The sequence below is a fragment of the Belonocnema kinseyi genome, chromosome 7, assembly GCF_010883055.1.
Source record: "Belonocnema kinseyi isolate 2016_QV_RU_SX_M_011 chromosome 7, B_treatae_v1, whole genome shotgun sequence".
Classification (NCBI taxonomy): domain Eukaryota; kingdom Metazoa; phylum Arthropoda; class Insecta; order Hymenoptera; family Cynipidae; genus Belonocnema; species Belonocnema kinseyi.
This window is the reverse complement of record NC_046663.1, coordinates 49124742-49145160: the sequence shown is the minus strand read 5'-3', so window position 1 is coordinate 49145160 and position 20419 is coordinate 49124742. Positions and strand designations below refer to the sequence as shown.

The 20419-nt window shown below is 29.0% G+C and overlaps 1 protein-coding gene across 1 annotated transcript in view; it reads right to left on the bottom strand.

Moving 5' to 3' along the window:
• Positions 1–13541: 13541 nt before the first annotated feature.
• LOC117177087 (locomotion-related protein Hikaru genki) overlaps positions 13542–20419 on the bottom strand; it is a 530094-nt gene continuing 523216 nt past the window's right edge. The window contains exon 9 of the mRNA XM_033367576.1: positions 13542–14414. Within this exon, the coding sequence (XP_033223467.1) occupies positions 14209–14414 (206 nt within the window). The 3' untranslated portion in view covers positions 13542–14208. The remainder of the gene's footprint in view (positions 14415–20419) is intronic.

The window sequence follows — 20419 nt, the reverse complement described above, 5'->3', positions numbered from 1 at the left end:
GACTTTACTTCACAATAAAGTTTATCGAAAAAAGTAGGCTCAATTTCATGTTGATCGATAAACGCCTTCAATTTGCGCACTTTAATTAAAAAAAATAATATTCTTCGCTTAAAAAATAATCAGTTGCCTCAAAATGAGCAGTGGGTGATGTCTGACAATGGTTTTTGTTTTGTTTTATTAGAACGTTAATAAAAAAAGCTATAAAAATCTATACCATACAGAATTGACATGCACAAAAATATTACAATTAAGGAAATAAGATTTTTCCTAAAAACGTTCAATTTTTTATAGAGGGCAACGAACCTTCTTTCAAATCCGAGAAAAGAAATTGCAATTTTTTTATTTTTCAGAATTTTGATTTTAACAAGTGTCTCCTGCCACTCGAAATTTTGAGCTTCTCATACGATCACAATTTTGCATCCGCTTTTTTGAATTTATAACTTTTCCTGCAATGTTCGAAATCTGTGAGTGAAATATCTCTTGAAAAGTGAGTTTCAGATCATTCCTATGATTTGAAAAAATCCTAGTCTTTTTATTCAGGGATCACGTTCCGTTCCTTCTTTAACCAAATCCCCCTTTTTGTCACTTCTCCCCTAAAATTTTAAAAATCTTCCCAAGTGAACAGTTTTGACCCTCATAATTTATGTTTGAGAAGTATTCGAAATTTTTTAAATTTGACACCACATTTTTTCAATGGACCTCCACGGTTTGAGAACCCTTGTATTCGATAATCAAGGTTTGGCGATGGCGTCTGTCTGTCTCTCCGTCCGACCTTTCGTAAACATGGTAACTCTCGATAAAATGAATGGATCTAATCGAGGCTTGTCACCATTTTTTTTGGTCCTAAAAGAAAGGAACAATTCGCTAACCATCCATTTCGGATAAAAATTCGAAAAGGAAAAGCACTTTAAAAATGTTTGGTAATAGTTTTTTTAATATTTTAAATTTTATCCATGACTGTTTCTTAATACTCAGCAAGCCAAACAGTTTATTCTTATGACTTTTCTCAATAAAAAAAAATGATTAGAATCATAGTATTTATAAAAAAATGTTTTTCGAAAATCAACATTTGAAGCCAAACAACGCACAATATAAAAAAGTCCAAGGAAGAAAAACGTCGACTTTTAAACTCCCTACAAGATTATTATAACAAGTTTTTCGATTTTTTTGAAAAATCGAAAATTCAAATTTTTATTGCACAAAAATTATAAAATATCCATTTTATCTTCAAGCTATGCAAGATGCGGAAAAAGATCACAAAAAGTAGGATCCCAAAAAATCTACAAATTTGGTAATAGTTGCCATTTGACTGAGAAAGAAAACTTTCCCAGCAACAAAATAATTTTGTTAAGCAGTTTTGGTCGTTCTTACCATAATTTGGTTGCGACTACCAAAAAAGTAGTTCAAAACAATTGATTTGGTTCAATTAAAAAAAGTTTGTTAAGCACTTTTTGTTCAATGTACAAAAAATTTGGATGTGCCTACAAAACATTTTGGTTATTCCAAGAAAACACTTTAAAAAATGTAGTTGGCTCAAAAAAACTATTTTTTTGCTTTTATAGCAACCAAAAAATTTGTTAGGACAACCAAATTTTTTTTTTTGCCAACTAAACATTATTCTCAGTGTTGATAGAATGCTTATTTATGTTTTATTTGTGAAAAATATCATTCAAAATTAAAAACAAACTTTTTTGGTAAAACGACGCAAGCTACCAAAAATTGTGTACCTAAAACACATCTAAACATTTTTTACAAATCATTGTTTGATAGGACGCGTAGTTTTGTTAAATTGTGCACCTAAAACACATATAAAAATTTTTTATAAATAACTTTTTAATAGATCGCAATGTTTTGGTTTCAATGATAAAAATGACATTAAAAATGAAAATAAAAATAATTTTTTAACGTCAAAGGTACGCAAATAAATTCGTAGTATTGATTTATTGTTTCGGAATAAAAGAAATCCATTAAAATTATTAGAAAACAGGACGACTCTAAAAAGGTTCTCTTCGATGTTAGCTTCGATGTATTCGCTTAAAGAAATGATCACTAAGTTTGTTGATTTAAAGGACATCAACAGCAAAAAAACATAACAATTTAATTTTAAAACTTTCAAAAGTTGACTACTTTAAAATAAACTATTTCATAAATTACATTTCTTAGGAAAAATCAAGAAAGTGGTAAATATTAGATGTTAGAATAAACTGCAGGTTGTAGAAACTAAATTTTGAAAATGGAAAATATGGGGAAAAGTCGCGTATAAGGACCTGAAGAAAGTATAATTACAATTTAGCGCTGATAGTAATGTGACTGGTTTTTACATTCGATCAAACTACACATTTGTTAATATTCTTATGATCATAATTTTCTTATTTTCATGAAGATAAACAAGGTTAAAGTCTAAAGGAAACAATAACCAGGATTTTCGTTAGATATTAATGTTTGTTTAATCAAAAATCTGTTCTTCAATGTTTGATCTTAAATTTGTTTTAATATATTTTTATGCATAGAATGTTCTGAGATGTCCAAAAGATTTTTCAAAGTACGTTTAACATGTTAGATACCCATATGATGATTGAACTACTGAACCGGTGTGATCTTTTCTCTTTGTATCAGCTATCTTCAATTTTGAATTTTTGATGTAATGCCTACAATCTGTAATTAAAGAAAAAATAATGATTAGGCTGACGCAGTTTCGCCGGACTGATTTGAAATATGATTGATCTATCAACATACGCGTCGTCTTGCAGGATGGCGGAACGCACTGAGAAAAGAGTGTGCATTCAATCTGGCCAAAAAATTGGCCATTCATGTTTAGAAACCATCGTCATGATTCGAAAAGTTTATGATAGTGAGTCATTAAGTAATATATATGCGAATGTCAATAATTGGGATTTTTCGTTCAACAGCCAGAGACATAAAGAAGGACTTCTTTATACCGAAAACTATGTTCCCATAAATGGAAAGATGTTACAACAACGCATCTGCTTATTCATCGCAGCTTCTTCCTCAATTTCTGGTGAAACACGCCTTGACACAACTTCAGCAGCCTCCCTACAGTTATAACCGGGCTCGCTGTGATTTCTGACTGTTTCCTAAATTGAATTATCCTCTAAAAGGAAAAAGAGTTAAACAAGTAGAGAAAATAAAACAGAATGCGACATACCAGCTGTTAGCTATTCCGATAGGTGACTTTAAGGAGTGATTCTGAAAGTGTCATTTTTGCAGAAGGAAAGTTGTGGCTTCCCAAGGGGAGTCATTTAAAGTAGAACTGCCTGTGATCAGAATTAACTCTTACTTCTGGTGCACAAGGTCGGATACTTTCCCTGCAGAACTGGTATTGTTGTGTTAATTCTGGCGGCTCCATTCGATTCATAAAAGCTCGTGCAACCTCCATGGTTGATAAGAGAAGAAATAATTAACTCGAGAAGGAGTAATGGCGCCTGTTGGTCGGTGCATTTGCGTTTCAGGAGCCCTCGATGTCTAGACATGCTCCCCAGGGAGAGCTTCTTCTACCTCCATCACGTCGGGAGGTAAACCGACTTGTGGCTACTAATGCCAACGAGTCAACATTGCTTCTTTGAATCCACCCTCATCATTAATATCTACTGCATTTTCCTCATCTACCTCGACCTTTAAGTCGTCTTAAATAAAAAATAAAAAACCTATTCATTACGTATCCAGTTGCAGAAGGCAGGAAAATGAATTTCCTTTTTGAGAAGAGATGAGGAATTTTTCGATATTTATGTAACCCAGTAGTTGAGTCACTATTATTCATTCAGGGGGAGAGAAAATGACAAAATTAATCGAATCCCTTAAAAGTCCAGTCATAACGTATTTTATGAATCACATAAGTTCTTTGTAAACTTTTTATTTTCTTTGAACAAGTCTGAAATTGAATAAATTTTTGTTGTGATTTTTATAGTTGAACAGTTTTCACAGAATTTCAAAACTGTTCATCAGGGTTTTAAATCACTGTTCTGGTCGCTACACTCTGACGAAAAAATATGATAGGAAATTCAGGTCTATAATGAATTTCTCATAATTTTTTCGCGATTAAAGAAAAACCATTATTGAAAATCATTATAAGAAACTGAGCATAGAAAGTAATAATATTAAAATATTGAACGAAGTTAGGCGAAAAATAAACTACAAACGTGTCGCTGAGTTTTTACTTAACGTAGGATTTTAAATGGTTCCCAAGAATTTATATAGAATTAAAAACTTCCAACGAACAAGAAGTGACTTAAAAATTTCAAAGAATTAAAAAAATGTTAAATTATTTAAGAAGATTTCATAGTGTTCCAAGAGATTTTAAAAATTTCAAGCAATTTTGTAGTATTTCCAAAGATTTTAGGACCTTTCATAGAATTTAATAATCTTTAAGTCTTTTATATGACCTCTGCTTATTTCAAAAGGATTTACGAGATTTTCAACAATTTTAAAGATATAAGCTATTTAAAAAAATTCGAAAAAACTTCCAGGATTAAAAAAGTGCAAGGGATTTCAAAGAATTTTTCAGGATTTCCAATTATTGCAAGGGATTTTAAATAGTTTTACAAGATCTAAGGGATTTCATAGGACCTGTAATTATTTCCAAGTATTTGCGAGCTTTCAAAAGATTTATGAGATTTTAAGCTATTTCAGCAGAACTCATGGAATTTTAAGAGATTAAACAGATTTCAAGGGATTAAAACAAATGGTGAGGTTTTCAAAATGTTTTAAACATTACAAAGAATTTCACATGAAATAAATGATCTCACAGGATCTCCAATTATTTTATAGGATTTACGGGATTTTAACATATGTTTGATATTTTAAGATGTTCAGATGATTCCAAAGAATTTTTCAGAGATTGAAACCACTTTAAGAGATTTTACAAAATTATATATATTTAAAAATTGTTTTTGGCATTTTAAAAGATTTCAATCTTCATTTCGAGAAATTTCTTGAATGAGATTAAAAGGATTTGATTGAATCTCCAACGATTTCAAGTATTTATAGAGGAGTTAATACGGTTTTTAAGAGAATTTAAATAAATAATAGAAATCCTTTGAAATCGCTTGAAACTTTTTGGAATTGATTAAAGTATCTTAAAATATTAAAAATCTTCTAGGATCCTTTAAAATTTATGTAGTTCCTTTATATCTTTAAAAATCGATAAAATCCGTAGAAATAGCGCACAAAAAGTAGAAAACCGTACAAACCCATTAAAATAAGTCAAAATCATTTCAAATATCTTTGCTATAAATGAAAATTAAATTACAAAAAGTAATTGCAAATTTTAAAAATATGCTAAGTACACATTTTAATAAATTGAGGTAAATAAACACGTTTTTGGGAAAAGTTGAATATGTCAATATGGAAATTCCTGACATTTTTCTATCCTAAGCCAAAGAAACATGTTATTATTTTTCTCTTATAGAGGAATTGTTTCGTGCCACTTGAGACGTTCCAAAATAACCGAAAATATTCAAAAATCGGGAAGTGTTATATCACAAAAAAATTATTGTTAATAAAAACAAAGTGAAAACTTGTTGCTTTCGTTCAAACTGAGAAAATTTTAGGTTTAACAGCTTCCCTAATTTGTGTATATGTCGAGATTAAAAAAACATTTAGTTTTTATATTTTCAAAAAGTTCGTATGCGTGCAATTTCGTCCTATTTATATTTTTTTTATTATCGTTTACTAATAACAAATGTACACATTGAAAGTTGCTATATGTGATTTTTGAATCAATAGAATTTTTTTTTATTTTCAAGTCGATGAAAAGAACAAAGGATATTAAACAATTAAAAACTGTCTGATAAATTTTTTAATTCTTTTCGACAGGTTTGTTCCTCAGCTTAAACGATTTGATTAATTTTAACATTTTTATTCCACTCTTTTGGATGGACGTCATAAAAAGTAGATGTGACTTACTAAACGAGTAGATAGAATAATACTTGGTCAGACGTCAATTGTGTATAATTTTTGGAATTTAGTTTTCAGTTATCTTTATACTTTATTAGGATATTTTGCAATTTCTCATAAATTTCTTGAAAAACAGAAGCTTTATAGCAAGTAGGTAGATTCGTCTTAAGTCAGACATAAATTAGCATTATGGCGCAGCGTAAAATACAAATGTCAAAAAATGAAAAGGCCTGGGGTCCTATTTTTTCCTGCTTTGTATGAGAAAAATATGCAAAACACCTTAATTTGGTAGTTTTTGCTTGTCATACATAATTTCACAAACATTAGTTTAACAAAATCAAAGTTAACTTTTTTTAAAGCTGTAGTAGATTAGTCGGACAAATTTTGTACTTCCATGTATTTTCCTGGTATTTTGTTGCATTTTTAATATTTGTAAAGAAATTATACGAGAATCTAATATTTTCTAATCGAAAAAGTTTTTTTTCAAATTAGAATGATGAAATATTCCATACATTGTAAGCAGATAAATTTATGTTAAACTGTAGAAGTGATTGCTATTGAAGAAAATCATTTGCGTTGTGATTTATGTTGTATTTTATAGTAGTTTATAGTTTTATCAGCAAGTATAATTTAAAAATTTTTTAAATGTTTTAAGTCGAAATATATTGCATGCTTAACGAAGTACCTTGATTTCCAAGCACATATTTGAAAATGGAATACTCAACTTTTCAAATAAAAAAATTAATTTCGAACATAAAAAACGAATTTCAGCAAAATATTAAAAATATTAAACATTAGAGATTAGTTTTTAACTACAAAGATCAGTTTTTACTTAAAAATATAGTTGACATTTCAAACAAACACAAATTAACTTTTAACCAAAAGTAGTGAAATCCTTAAACAAAGGGATACAGTTTCCAATGAAATAGTGAATGAATCTTCAACAAGAAAAAAGTAATTTTCAATAACGAAGTTTCACGTTTGACAAAAAATATGAGTTTTTAATTAAGAAGATTAATTTACTACCAAAAGGGACAAATTTCTAATAAAATAGACGAATTTTCACCAAAAAAGATAAATTTCCAACAACAAATAAAATGGTTGAATTTTCAGTCAAAAAAATAATTTCCAACCAGAAATGAAACAAGTTTCCAAAAATATATTTAAGTGTTCTACTAAATTAATTAATTTTCTTCCAAAAAATAAATTTTTAACAAAGTCATTCAAAAACAGTTCAATTAGTTGAATTATGGACTAAAAAGCTGACTTTTTAACAAAATAGTTTCACCCATGACAAAGTAATACAATATTTAACCAATTGGCAGAATTTTTAACAAAATGAGATTAATTGCGAATAAAAAAGTTTAAAATTGCTTTTTTAATTGCGAATAGATGTTTAACAAAATAGTTTATTCTTCTACCAAGAAGTTGATTTTTTTAACAAAAACATTAATTTTAAATAAAATAGTTTGATTTTCTAAAAAAAAATTAAAATTTTTAACAAAAATAGTAAAATTTGTAACCAAACAAGATGAATCTCAACCCATGAATTTAATAGCAAACATTTCAACGAAAAAAAAAATTTGATAAAAAAATAGTTAATTCCTCAAGTTAACAGATGAATTTTACCCTAAAATTCTAACTCTAACAAAATAAAAAATCTTAATAAAAGAGTTCAATATTCAACCGCAAAAAAAGATGTTTTCCCAAGAAAATTAATTTACTTGGGGTTACCAAATGTTCTCTATCGGGAGGACATGTCCTCCTTTACGGCCTTGTCCTCAAGAGTCCTTCCTTCGTTGAAAATGTCCTCCTTTCTGACCAAAATGGCACATTTGTCTTTTTTCATGTACTAGCGGAAAGTTTCAAATTGGGTAAGATTAAAATTTTTCCGCCTGCTTTCCACCGAGCAGTGCATAATGGCAGGCACTTCTGGTGAACTTAACCGGTAGGCCCAAATAAAATAAACTCATTTTACTTACCATTCTTTTTTTGCATTATTTTAAATTCAAATAACCTACTACTACCAAAAGAGATGAAATTTCAAACAAAATACATTAATTTTCAACCAGAAAATTGAGTTTTCACTAAAAAAGACCAATATTCAAACAAAAATAATATAATTCAATATTAATTTAGAAAAATTAATTTTCAAGTAGCAATAAAACGAATTTGAAAAGAGTTGAATATTCAAACATAAGGACGAACCTTTAAACAAATAAAACCCAATTTAAACAATTACATTTTAAACCAAGCCGTAAAATTTTTAATCAAGCACCACAATTTCCGAAATAAAAATAATTGGATTTTCTAATTGGGCTCTTAATTTATGTCGTACTTCGAAGAAAAAAATGGCAAAGGGTGGAAAGGAAAATTATTTTAAAAACACGAGAAAAGGATTTTAAAAAAAAAGGGAAAATTTTTATAAAAATTTGCAATCATTATTGAAATGTCTCATCAGGATGCGTCCTAAAAGTTATCTAAGATTTATCACGTAGTTTATGGACGGGCTCTAAGCCCCAATGCTGCGAAACAATTTGTCGTCTGGATAAAGTCGACTTTATCTACTAATGATGGGTCTTTCATTTTTTAAGAAACTTTAAATAAATTTACAATTGTCGTATGAAAGTATGAAGATAACGCAAAAATAAAAGTTCAGAAAGTATTTTATGATTTGTCCTAACTTATATGATTAAAAAAAATACAAATAATTAAAAAATTATGAAACTTAATTAATTTTTAGATCGAGAACTTTTAAAGTACTTTCATCTATTGGACTATGACATGAAATTCGTTCGAATTAGAAACTAAATTTGAAAGTCATTATGTTATTGCCCTACCTCGATCTCAATTTCTTTCCACTCCACTTGGGGAAGACGTTGATAAATGTGTTGACTGGCAACTAAGTCTCGCTTTGCATTGAGGGCGTGGATTTATTTTCCACGAAAAGGTGGCGCTGATAAATATATTTTTATCTTTTCAAGAGAAAAGTGCACTTTTATAAAAGTCTTTCTGCTTTTCATTCAACAAGATGAAATCACATTGGGTAAACATATTCAGTACTTTTTATTTAACTTTTACTACCTTTTAACTATTTTAAATTTGAAAATTAAATTAATCATTTTATTAATCTCATTATCTCAGTAAATTCAAAAAGAACCTTAATTTAAAACTCATGTTTTCAAATTAAACTTATCTAGAGAAGAATTACAATCAAATAGTTTAGCTGATATGGGTTAATAAGTCTATTTAAACAGTTAAAAATGTCATAACGTAAACTATTCTAGAAATGATACTTCATGATAATGAAATAATAAAATAGTCAATAATAAAAATAATACGATATTTGCATTTAAAATACATACTAAGTCCTTGGAATCTTTAAAAAATATCCTAAAATCTATCAAATTATATGATAATTTTTCAAATTGTCGATATAGTAGTTGAAAAATCTTTCATATTCTTTTAAGTCTATGGTAATAATAATTTATTAGTTAATTTGAAATATATGAAATCTTGCGGATTCATAAAAAATTTATTGAAGTACCAGAAGAGCTTTTAAAATCCATTAAAATCATTTAAATTCTCGGAAATCTGATCGAATCCCTTTAGAATGTTTTTAAATGTCCTAAAAGATAGCAGGTCCTGGAAAACTGTTAAAATCTTTAAAACACCATGATAATTTTCTATAATTCCTCAAAATCATTTATATTCTTAGAAATTATTGAAAAAATGTTTAATCTCTCGGAAATGCCTTGGAAGTTTTGTAAATACTCGAAAATATTTTAAATCTTTTGAAATCTTTTTAAATCCTTTGAAACATTTTACAGCTTTTTAAACTTCTCTTTAAAATTCTCTTTAATATCTTGAAAAACTCTTGGAATACCTTGAAATTCTTTAAATATTTAAAAAAATTGTTTGAAACTTTAAAAAACCCTAAAATATTTTTAATCCTTTGGAATATTTCGAACTTCTTTAATACTTTTTAAAGCTCTTAGTTTCCCAAATTTTTAGGAAATAATTAAACTGGTTAAAATATTTTGTAACCTCCTAAAATTATTGAAATCTATTGAACAAATCTTAAAAACTTTCACAATAACAATAAAAGATTACAAACTAATTTATGAAAATTCATAAATACAGATAGACCTGAATTCAATAGTTAATTTAAACGATCAAAAATACAAAAATAAAAATTTCCTTCAGTCTCTATTAACTCACAAGTTAATTTGTTTAAAGAAAAGTGATGAGAGTGGTCTTTTTGTTTAGAAAAGTGACTTTAGTGATTTTATCTTCAAAAAATTATCTGAATTTTGACACTTTTTTCAAAATCGCTGACTTTTCCCAGCCTTTCCGTGACTACTAACAGATTGTTGATTTTTTGCTTTTTCCTGGCCTGAAAACATCCTGATTTTTCGAATTCACTATCTATTTTAAAATAAGTTATGTTGCTCAATATTTGACTGAATAGTATGTCACTGGTTTTACCCGCATTTTTCATGAACAATTTTATTCACAATCCCAGCAGATAATAAAAGAATAAATTCTTGCGGACCTTAGAATATAAATAAAAGACTTTTAAAAGAATAAACAGTACCTTTATTATACAGAGATATGAAAGAAATTTATTCTAAAATATTTCTTAAACTTAGACTCACGCTAACAAATTCGTTTCCTGCGAAAGAGCTATAACTTTTTAGTGTTTAAATATACAAATATAAAATGTTGGTATTGCAATTACTTAAAGTCATAATTTTGACAAATTTGTTTATAGTTGCATCTATTTCAATTATTAATAAAGGTATACTAGTCAACCGGGGCTTTTTTTAACCTTAGGGTATTACTACGTAAAATGCTTTCCTTATTTGTATGATTTTCCTGTGCAGAAAATTATCAGGGCAGATTTTTTCCAGTTAGGGCATTGTCTAAACAATCTCATCTAAGCGGTGTTTTCAGTCCCTAATCGGGTGCTGACTAGCACTTCATGACAATCAAAATTTCTCTTAGCACATTTCCAAAAAAGGCAGGGTGCTCAAAAGTATGCTCGAAGAATGAATATTAAAAAACAATTCCTTTTTTCCTCATCATCTAGTCAATCTTTTCGGTCCCTAATCTGGCGCCCGCTAGCTTGTCGTGACCATACCCTTCTTCTAAATTTCTAATTTAATATTTTGTTGCACATTGCCAAAAAAATCCAGGATGTTTAAAAGTAACAAAAATGAAACGTGAACTCAGAAATGCATTTTTCAGGCCCGAATCATGTTGTGGTTAACTTATCAGGACTAAAAAAATTACCAAATATTTGATTCAAATATTTCTTGGTACATTCCCAAGAAGATCCACCATGTTTCAAAGAATCAAAAATAAAAAACTATTACAAAAAAAAGAATTTTGTCTTTATTCTCTACTCAGTTTTTTTGGGCCCTAGTCGGTTGCTGCCTAGCCTGTTAGGACAACAAAATTGGCTGAGTGCCTCATTCAAATATTTTTTTTACATTTCTAAAAAGAGCCAGTGTGCTTAAATGCAGCAAAAATTAAAAAGACCTCTGAAAAGTGAATTTTTTAATTCATAACATAGTCTTTTCAGGTTCTAATTGGGTAATTTCTCGCTTATCAGGGCCAACAAATTTTCTAACTGTTGAATCCTAATATATTTAAGTATATTTTCAAAAATATTGAGGATGTAAAAAAGTGTACACAATGATAAATAAATATTTTAAGGAAAACCAAAAATTCTCAGCATTTGCGGTCAGGGTGGAATAACCTGGCCCCGACTTCTTCCCTGATAATTTTCTAAACGAGTTGTTGTATATCCTACGAAAATTTTTCATAAGATATACAAATAGTCTTACGCAAAAAATTATAATTTCACGGAGCATATATTCTGTCACAGATTTACCTCCAAATGTACCATAATAGCCCCGATTCACAGTAACTCTCTCTCTCTCTCTCTCTGTCTCGCTTTGTCGTTCTGAATCCGTTAATTGTTTGCACTTTGAATATTTATTATAATTTGCTGGTTCGCGGATAACGAATTGACTTTCCTCTAATATTCTAGTACCACTAATATTTTCCCTAATTTCTCCTTTATATGCACTGTAAAGGTTGACATCACGCACGCGGGAATTAATATATTTACACGCGCAACCGACGAATGTGCGGTGGCAAGTCGAATTAATATTTCACACGAGCTGTAATTTGGTTGACTGCGTCGACAAGATGTACAAAGGTGTATAAAAAAATAAATTAAAAAAAAACGTGGATCCGTTCTGGGCTGTTATCCAAAAAAAGCACGGCGCAAAAATCGAGTCTCGTAGACAGTATTCGTTTTGAACACTTTTTGCGATGCCCTGTACGTGTTCCGTTTCTCCAGGCTCTGCACGATTTTGCGATCCTTTCTACGTGCGCAGACGACTTTGCGATTTCCTGTGAAAATAAGCTCCGAGCTTATTTTTTAAGTTATTATTTTTTAGGATGAAAAATTATTTCGTTGTTGCTTCTTTTTTTTTTGTTCAAGTGTTGTTCAAGTAAAACAAGGTCAAGTACAAACGGGATTAAAATAAATTAAAGACTGTAAAGAACTGCAATACTTACAAACTGAAAGTTTAAAAATAATATTTTTTTGTTGTCAACACCTATTTTTTTATAATACACTATCTTATTCAGAATACATCCGTGAATGAAAATCTACCATAATATTTAATGATAAAAATTTTAAGACCCACTTTTTTAGATAAAATTTTGGATTCCTCTTATTGTTTACTAATATTTTATTATTTTTCTCTTAGTTTTTTTATATTATTCCCTTAGAATTATCCAACTGATTTTTTAATTTAAACAATTATTTAAATTTTTGAAATGAACTGAAAAATGTTTATAGATACACGTTGAAATTCGCAGTCTCAAAAGATATGTCTATAATAAATAACTTAATTAATAATTTTCGTTATTTGAAATAAGAAAATACATTGATTTGGAATAATTATGTTGCATATATGTTTTATTGAAAATTTGTATTTTATTATTGAATCCAACTCTACTTTATATAAAAATGCGCATCTTTTTTGTTTGAAAATTGAACTTCTCAGTTCAAATACTTTGTTCCAATTTGTTTCTGATTAATAATTTATATTTTTCATATAAAATCTAATAGTTTTGTTGACAATTAAATTATTTAGATAAAATGCGTCTTCTCGATTAAGAATGTATCGATTTTGTTGAAAATTTGTTTTTTAGTTAAAGTAAACAGTTTGCGATTTAAAATAACAATCCCTTTATATGAACTAACGATATTTTTTACAGAAAATTTAACTACTTGTTTGAAAGTGTAACTCCTTTTTTCCAAATTTATTACTTCGTTCAGGATCCATAGTTTTGCTTGGAAATTTATCTACTTTGTTGAAAATTCATTTTTTGTTGTCAAAAATGACTTTTTTCAGCTAAAAATTTAATTTATACATTTATGTTGGAAATTTGATCATTTTTGGTTGAAAGTTAATCTCTTTTATTAAAAAATTGATCTTCTCAATAAAAAATACATATTTTGGTTTAAAAATCAACTATTTAGTTAAAAATGTACTTATTCTTTGGAAAATTAATATTTTTTTGTTGGATTTTCCGTTTTTTTATTTAAAATTGACGTATGTTTAAATAAAAATGTAACTTCTTGGCTTGAAGTTAAATTGATTTGATAAACATTATGAGTTTTTTTTGTTTAGTTTCAGTGAAATTTTTATTGATATTATTTCTTTCACAATGTATTTTTCTTGGAGTCTGGAAATGATCAAAGATGCGCTTTCACGTTCATTACAAGGCTCAGAGCATCTGTAATATATATCTATTTTGCGACCTCTACAAGAAACAAATTTTATGAAATAATTAAAATTGTTTAAACAATAAAAAATCAGTTAAAGACCTCTGTTTCGTGAAAATACCAATTAGCACTTCTAAGGGATTCATTGGGACCCCATAAAACGGGCTTTAGTTTTTATAATTTGAAAAATTATAGCCGATTCTTATTCCCTGAACTTTTCTAAATAGGACTATGTTTTATACATTGCGTTAGTAACATATTCTCGTGTTTAGGATTCCAAATTTTTTTCACAATATAAATAACAACCACCCTACTAAAACACTTTTGTCTCCTTTATAATTATTCATGCTCAGAATCTAGAGCTTTTAAAAAAAGTCCTTATCCATATTTAGTCACTGGCACTGATCTCTCAATGAGTGTTAAAATTGATCTCATGTCAAAAAGTTCAAATTGATTTTTTTTAAAGTAGAAAACGCTTTTTTTTAGACGTCTTTGTAGGATCGGCAGGGAGGTGGTGGAGCACTCCACATTCCATTCTCCCGACAAGTTGGTTTTTTTACTGGTTCAAGGGGTGTGACGTAGCCTGGTGAGCATGTCACTTGAATATTGTCACCCGGTTTGTACCAGAACTTCAGCGGTGCTATTTGTCCGTGGGGTGGGTCACCTGGGTATTGACACCTCACATCACCTGCATCATAAAACAAACAACCATTTCTAACCCATTTCTTTCAAATTATATTTATTACAAAATTCATATTTAGATATTTACATGAAGTCACAGTCAGATAAACGTAAATTACGGGAACGCGCCTTTATAATTTAGAAAGAAGCTACAATGATACCGGAAAACGCATTAGAAATCGTTTATACATGAAGAAATTGTTTATTACAAATACTTGGCTTAGCTGCAAAATGATCCACATGTATACTTGGTGCGGATGTGGAAGCCACAATATGATTGACTTTAAAAAAATATATTTTTCTTTATTTGCTTCGCTACTATCTAATACCCTTATTGGAAAAGCGCTCAATCGAAAATCGGAAGTTTTGTGGTTCGATTTCCAGTGAAACGAAGTGAGTCGATCATTTTTCAGAAAAAATTTCATTAGGCAAAAAATTTGTTACATTCATTTTTCATTTAGTCAATTATGACGTGAAGTATTGTCTGTTATTCGAAAAGTTAACTTGATCTATAGTATTGATTTCTAATACCACGGCTTTGGGAATTGATATCTGCAGTGGTGAATGGTAATTACCCCTGATGACAATACAGATTCCCTCAAATTACTAATATCATAAATGTAACATCTAGTTTGAGATAGCGTGTATTTCTGAAAAATAATTTTTCTTTTGACCTCTCCAATAGCCTAATTAGAAAAGCACCCGAACGAAAAGCGGAAGTTCTGTGGTTCGACTTCCAGTAGAGCGAATAGAGTCAATTTTTCTGGCCAAAAAATTTAATTAAAACCAAAAAAATTTTAATGTAATTTCCATCTTGTAAACTAGCCCATCGAGTTGCATTTGATCATACTCGATTGTTCCAGTCTCGACTGACGAGAAATGTTTTCGTGGGCTGTCGAACGTATCTGACAATTTAATTTGAAAATAAAATGTTCAAAAAATGGAAAGTTTTAGGAATTTCAAACAGTAGGAATTTGGTATGTGAAACACAGAAACAGATGGAATGCAGAAACCAGGTACTGACTGTGGAGAATTCAAAAAATAAAACCGATAAATATACATTTTTCGAAGAAGCAAATTTACAGAATACTCCTTCACAGTAGTTTTCAATCAATTTATATAATAAACTAAGTGAAGATCCAATTTTCCCGGTTAAATTTGTTATACTTATACTGACCCTCAATGAGCTTAACCTGATATGTGATTTAATGTGGAGCTTTATTCATTAGTATTATTATGTTTTAATGTATGCCTACTTTTATATAAAACTTTTAGGAATATCAAATTATCTACAAAAAATGTACAAATTCACAACATTTGAACAGGTTAAAGTTTTTTAACTTTAGTTTAAAGCTATTAATTTATATGTAGAACCTAATATCCGTGTCTGTAAAGGCAGTATTCACATCTAAACAAACTGTCAGTAATTAAATTACAACCAAGAAATTTATTTTTTAATCAGAATATAGGAATTTTTAATAAATAATGGAATAGCTCATGTTGCAACCAAAAAAGATTTTAATTCTAAATAAAAAGCAGTGCCATTTATAAATAAGAAGCTGAATTTTTAACAAAATGCATGTATTTTCAAAGAAATTGTTTAATTTTCAATTAAAAAAGGTACAATTACCACAAAAATGGAACAAATTAATTTTAAATTTAAAGAATTGATTTTCAATAAAAAAATAAACAAATTCTCAAGTGCCTAGTTAACTTTTCAATTAAGCAAACAAATTTTTATCTTAAAGCCGAAAATGTGAATTTCAAACAAATTTTTAAATTGTTAAATTTCCAACCAAATAATTACATTTTGAATCAAATAATTTAATTTTCATACAAAAAGATGAATTTTCAACCAAGAAGATTGTGTTTCTATAAAAAAGACCAATTTTCAATAAACTGCAACAATTTTGAAACAAATGTTTGAATTTCGAAATTGTGAAACTAAAAAATTTCAATTTTCAAGCACAAATATAATAGTTGAGGTATTACTTTAAAAAAATCCATATATCAATACTCAAATTATGAGCATTTCTGGTTTTAAATTGAAAAAATGGAATAAAACATAAATGTGAATTTTCATAAAAATGCATTAAAATTTATTTCTTAAATATTTTAGATTCTTTCTGAAGCAAAACGCAGGTAAACTTCCGTATAATAAATAGTATTTGATTAAAGCGACTAAATAAAAGTTGTCAGTAATAAGGTACGTAAGAGCTCGAAAAAAATTCATTGTCGAACATCGAAGATTTTATTTTTATTTTTGTTTTTATTTACCATATCCCGAAGGCTAAATTAAAATTAAATCAAGTTTTCCATTTTTAAAAATTAAATTCTCATTGAAACTAGAGCAATTTTCTTTTAAAATATCTTTAACGGAATTAAGACTGATTTTGTGAATCCTATATATAGATTAAAGGTTTCAAACGATGTGATATTCACATTGCTTAAATGCTCATAGATTCTTTAGCCCAAGAGGATATACTTTAAGTCAGACTCACACATTTTTATTTATCTTGCTACATATAAATAAATTCTTGACTTTTCTCGCTCGTACTGCGATAATCTCGTCTAATCGAGACAAGACGAGACAAGCATTAGAATATTAAAACGAGAATCATTTTCGTTATCGTCCATTTCTCCCTCGTCTCGCTCGTCTCGCTCGGTATGCCTCTAACCAGAAGTCCAAATTGAATTCCGTAATGAATTTTCTAATGTGATGATCGAATGGTTGGATAAGTCGAACTGGAAGACGCAAATAGAAAATAAAACTCTAGAGGGTGCATGGACAGTACTAAAGGATTGAATGGTCATGAGTGCATTTGAAGTGTGTGATAATTATGTCGGAGGAAGAATAACTGGAAAAGTTTGGTGGAACAATAAAATTCACTTAGCTGATGACGCAAACAAGCAGGCGTATTTAAGAAATGCAGTATTACAAATATTAACAATGGCGAGAGAATCAGACTAGAAGATGATTATAAGAATAAAAACAGAAGAGTAAAAATACTAGGAAGTAGTAGTGCGAAGTAAGTTTGAATTAGAAATAGTGAGAGTGAAATGCTATAGGATACAGACAAAATAAAATACTGTAAAAAAGTGAATTTAAAGGAATTATATATAGAAATGAAGCTATGGAGCATAAAAGCTGCGATATAGAAGAAAATACATAATAGTTATTTCTGCGTCTAAAATTAATGCTATCATTAAATATTTAAAGAATGTTAAGACTGCAGGTGTGGATGGTATTACCGCTAAAATTATTTGAAGCAATTATGAGTAGACTATAAGATTGAGCAAGTTTATGAATAGGTACTTAAAACGGGTAAATTTGAGATGATTGGGGAAAGATTATTATTATTGAAATTTGCAAGAAAAAAGGTAATAAAGATAAATATCATAATTTCTCAACCTACCAGCTCAGTACATACCATAGAAAAAGTATTTACAAAAATACTGGTCACAATACATAAAATACTTATTCCTAAGGTTATAGCAGATACAAAAGTAAAGATCAAGGAAGTCCAAAGCAGGTTTATGCCAAGCAGATCATATGCAAATCAAATATTTAGCTTGAGACAGAACACAGAAAAAAGATTGAAAGTAAAAAAAAGTATTCTGTGTGTTTGTTGATCTGGAAGGAGCCCTTAAGAAGCTGGATACAATTAAACTTTGAAAAGTGCTGAAAGATTATGAGGTGAAAGATTATTTGACAAAAATCATAAAAGCATTACATGTAGTCAGCAAAGAGACTGTATAGGAAAATGCCTAAAAATGTCCCTCTTCGACGAAGAAGGTGTTCACCTCGTGACAGTAAAGCTGTGTGAGTTCGCGTTTGCAAATAATGGTTTTTATGGAAGAATCAATCGAAGTCTTGCAAAGAATGTTGACCAAACTGAATACAAGCATAAAGAACTTATGCCTCAAAATTAAAGTAAAAAAAAAAGTATTGCTTTTGAAGGAAAGTGTAAAAAACAATGTGCAACATGATCCTAAGTGATGAGACAATAGCGAAAGTTGATAAGTACTTACATCATGGTAGCCTAATCTAGGTGTTTTTGAGAAGTCGCATATTTAGTCCATAATTTCTTTCTAGGTGTGATTGTGTCAATTTTCTTCTTTTTATTTCAAAAATACTTTTTTTTACTAATTTTTGGATGGTTATTTTATTATGCTTTTACATTGAATTATATATCAAACAATAACAAATTATTAATTCCAATTTTGTCAGAGTTGAATATTTGATGCTGTGACTCAATGTTAAAAGCTCATCAGCTATCAGATCGAAAACCTATCAGCTCTCTGTATCTAGAGCAACCAATATTGGATAACTCAAATCCTCATTTTCGGATCTCTCAATATGTGAATGATTAATTAATTACACCGGCATAGAAAAAAGTGGTCTGCCCGGCGGACTACATAGGCATATCTATATGTTTTCAGGGTCGTTGAACCCGAATTCCGGGTCCAAACAACCCAATCGGCTCATATTTTTCGAAAAATGCAAAAATAGACGTAAAATCGACGAAAACGGCGATTTTTTGTGTATATTCTTTCAGAAAAAAATTTGCATTCCCGGTGGTCCTAATCAGAATATTTATATGTTTTGGAGTCGCTGAATACGAATAGGAGGTCCAAATCACCCAGTTGGCTCATATTCTTTCAAAAATATACAAGAAAAATCGCGGTTTTCCACGATTTTTAGTTATTTGGAAAAATGTAAACTAAATGGGTTATTTGAACCTGACATTCGGATTCAGCGACCCAAAAATTAAATAAATGTGCTAATTAGGTCCAGCGGGCATACATTTTTTTTGCAAATATATAAACGGAAAATCGTTGATTCCATAGATTTTTGCATTTTTCGAAAAATATGAGATTCAGCGACCCCAAAAATATATAGATATATTGGTGTAGTCCGCTCGGCAAATCACTTTTTTGTGTGCTAGTGTTATTAATCTACTGCATATAATATCCGGATGAAATATTTCTGCTTTCATAAAGAAGAGCAAAATTAAAATGTGACAGAGCAAAAGGCCAACAAATAAAACAAACGCCAAATTTGAATGTTTAAAAAAATTGAAATAACTCTGAAAATAATTAACATTAATTAAAGTTTCAAGGCTCATTTTAAAATCAAGGCATCATAGTTTGTGTAAATACTTACAAAACTTTTGTTGAGAATGAAATTATTAGACAGGCAATTCTAATTGATTAAAATACCCATCCTCATTAGGAAATTTTTCTATAACTCTTTTTTTTAACCCCTCCCCCATCCTCCCCATTCCAGAAATTAGTTAATTATACCAAGACCAAAAGTAGGTGCTTTCTCCTTGATTTTAGTTACTAAATCCGAGTCCAAAATATATATTGAGCCATAACCGCTCATTTTCTTATAAAATTCACCCTTTATTTTATCAGAATATCATTCATTTTTGATTAAATTAAAAATTTCATTATTAATCACCATGTAAGGTAGTCAAAAAGCGCGTCCAGATCTCTAAACACGTACTATCTCGCCCAATTACTTGGAACTGATTCCTTTTTTTTAATCTTTTTTTCCGCTTTTGATCAGCACTAACTTTCTCCAAATTAGACATTTATTTTAGATTTTAGAATAAAAATTAGATTTTACAGAACTTATTTTGTCTCTCATGGAAAACAGTCAAAATAAAACCCTTCGATTTCAATGGGAGTGGATACCATGCAATTATTTTTTGTCGTGTGATGAAATTAATTCTGAACCGCAAATACTCGTAATCTTTTTTATGGACTAGAACATAAAACTTGTTCGAAGTAATCAAAAATAAAAACATTTATTGTTTTGTAAACTCTATTCTAGTAACTGTTTTTTGATATTATGTTTTTCGCGATTGAATAACGTTTTTCGATCTACATAGTTTAAATCAGAATGGTTTTTATTTCTGAAATGTAAGAAAAATTATTAAAATTTTTTCAATTACGAATGAATAAATTATAATATAACATGCAACCATTATGGAATAATTGATT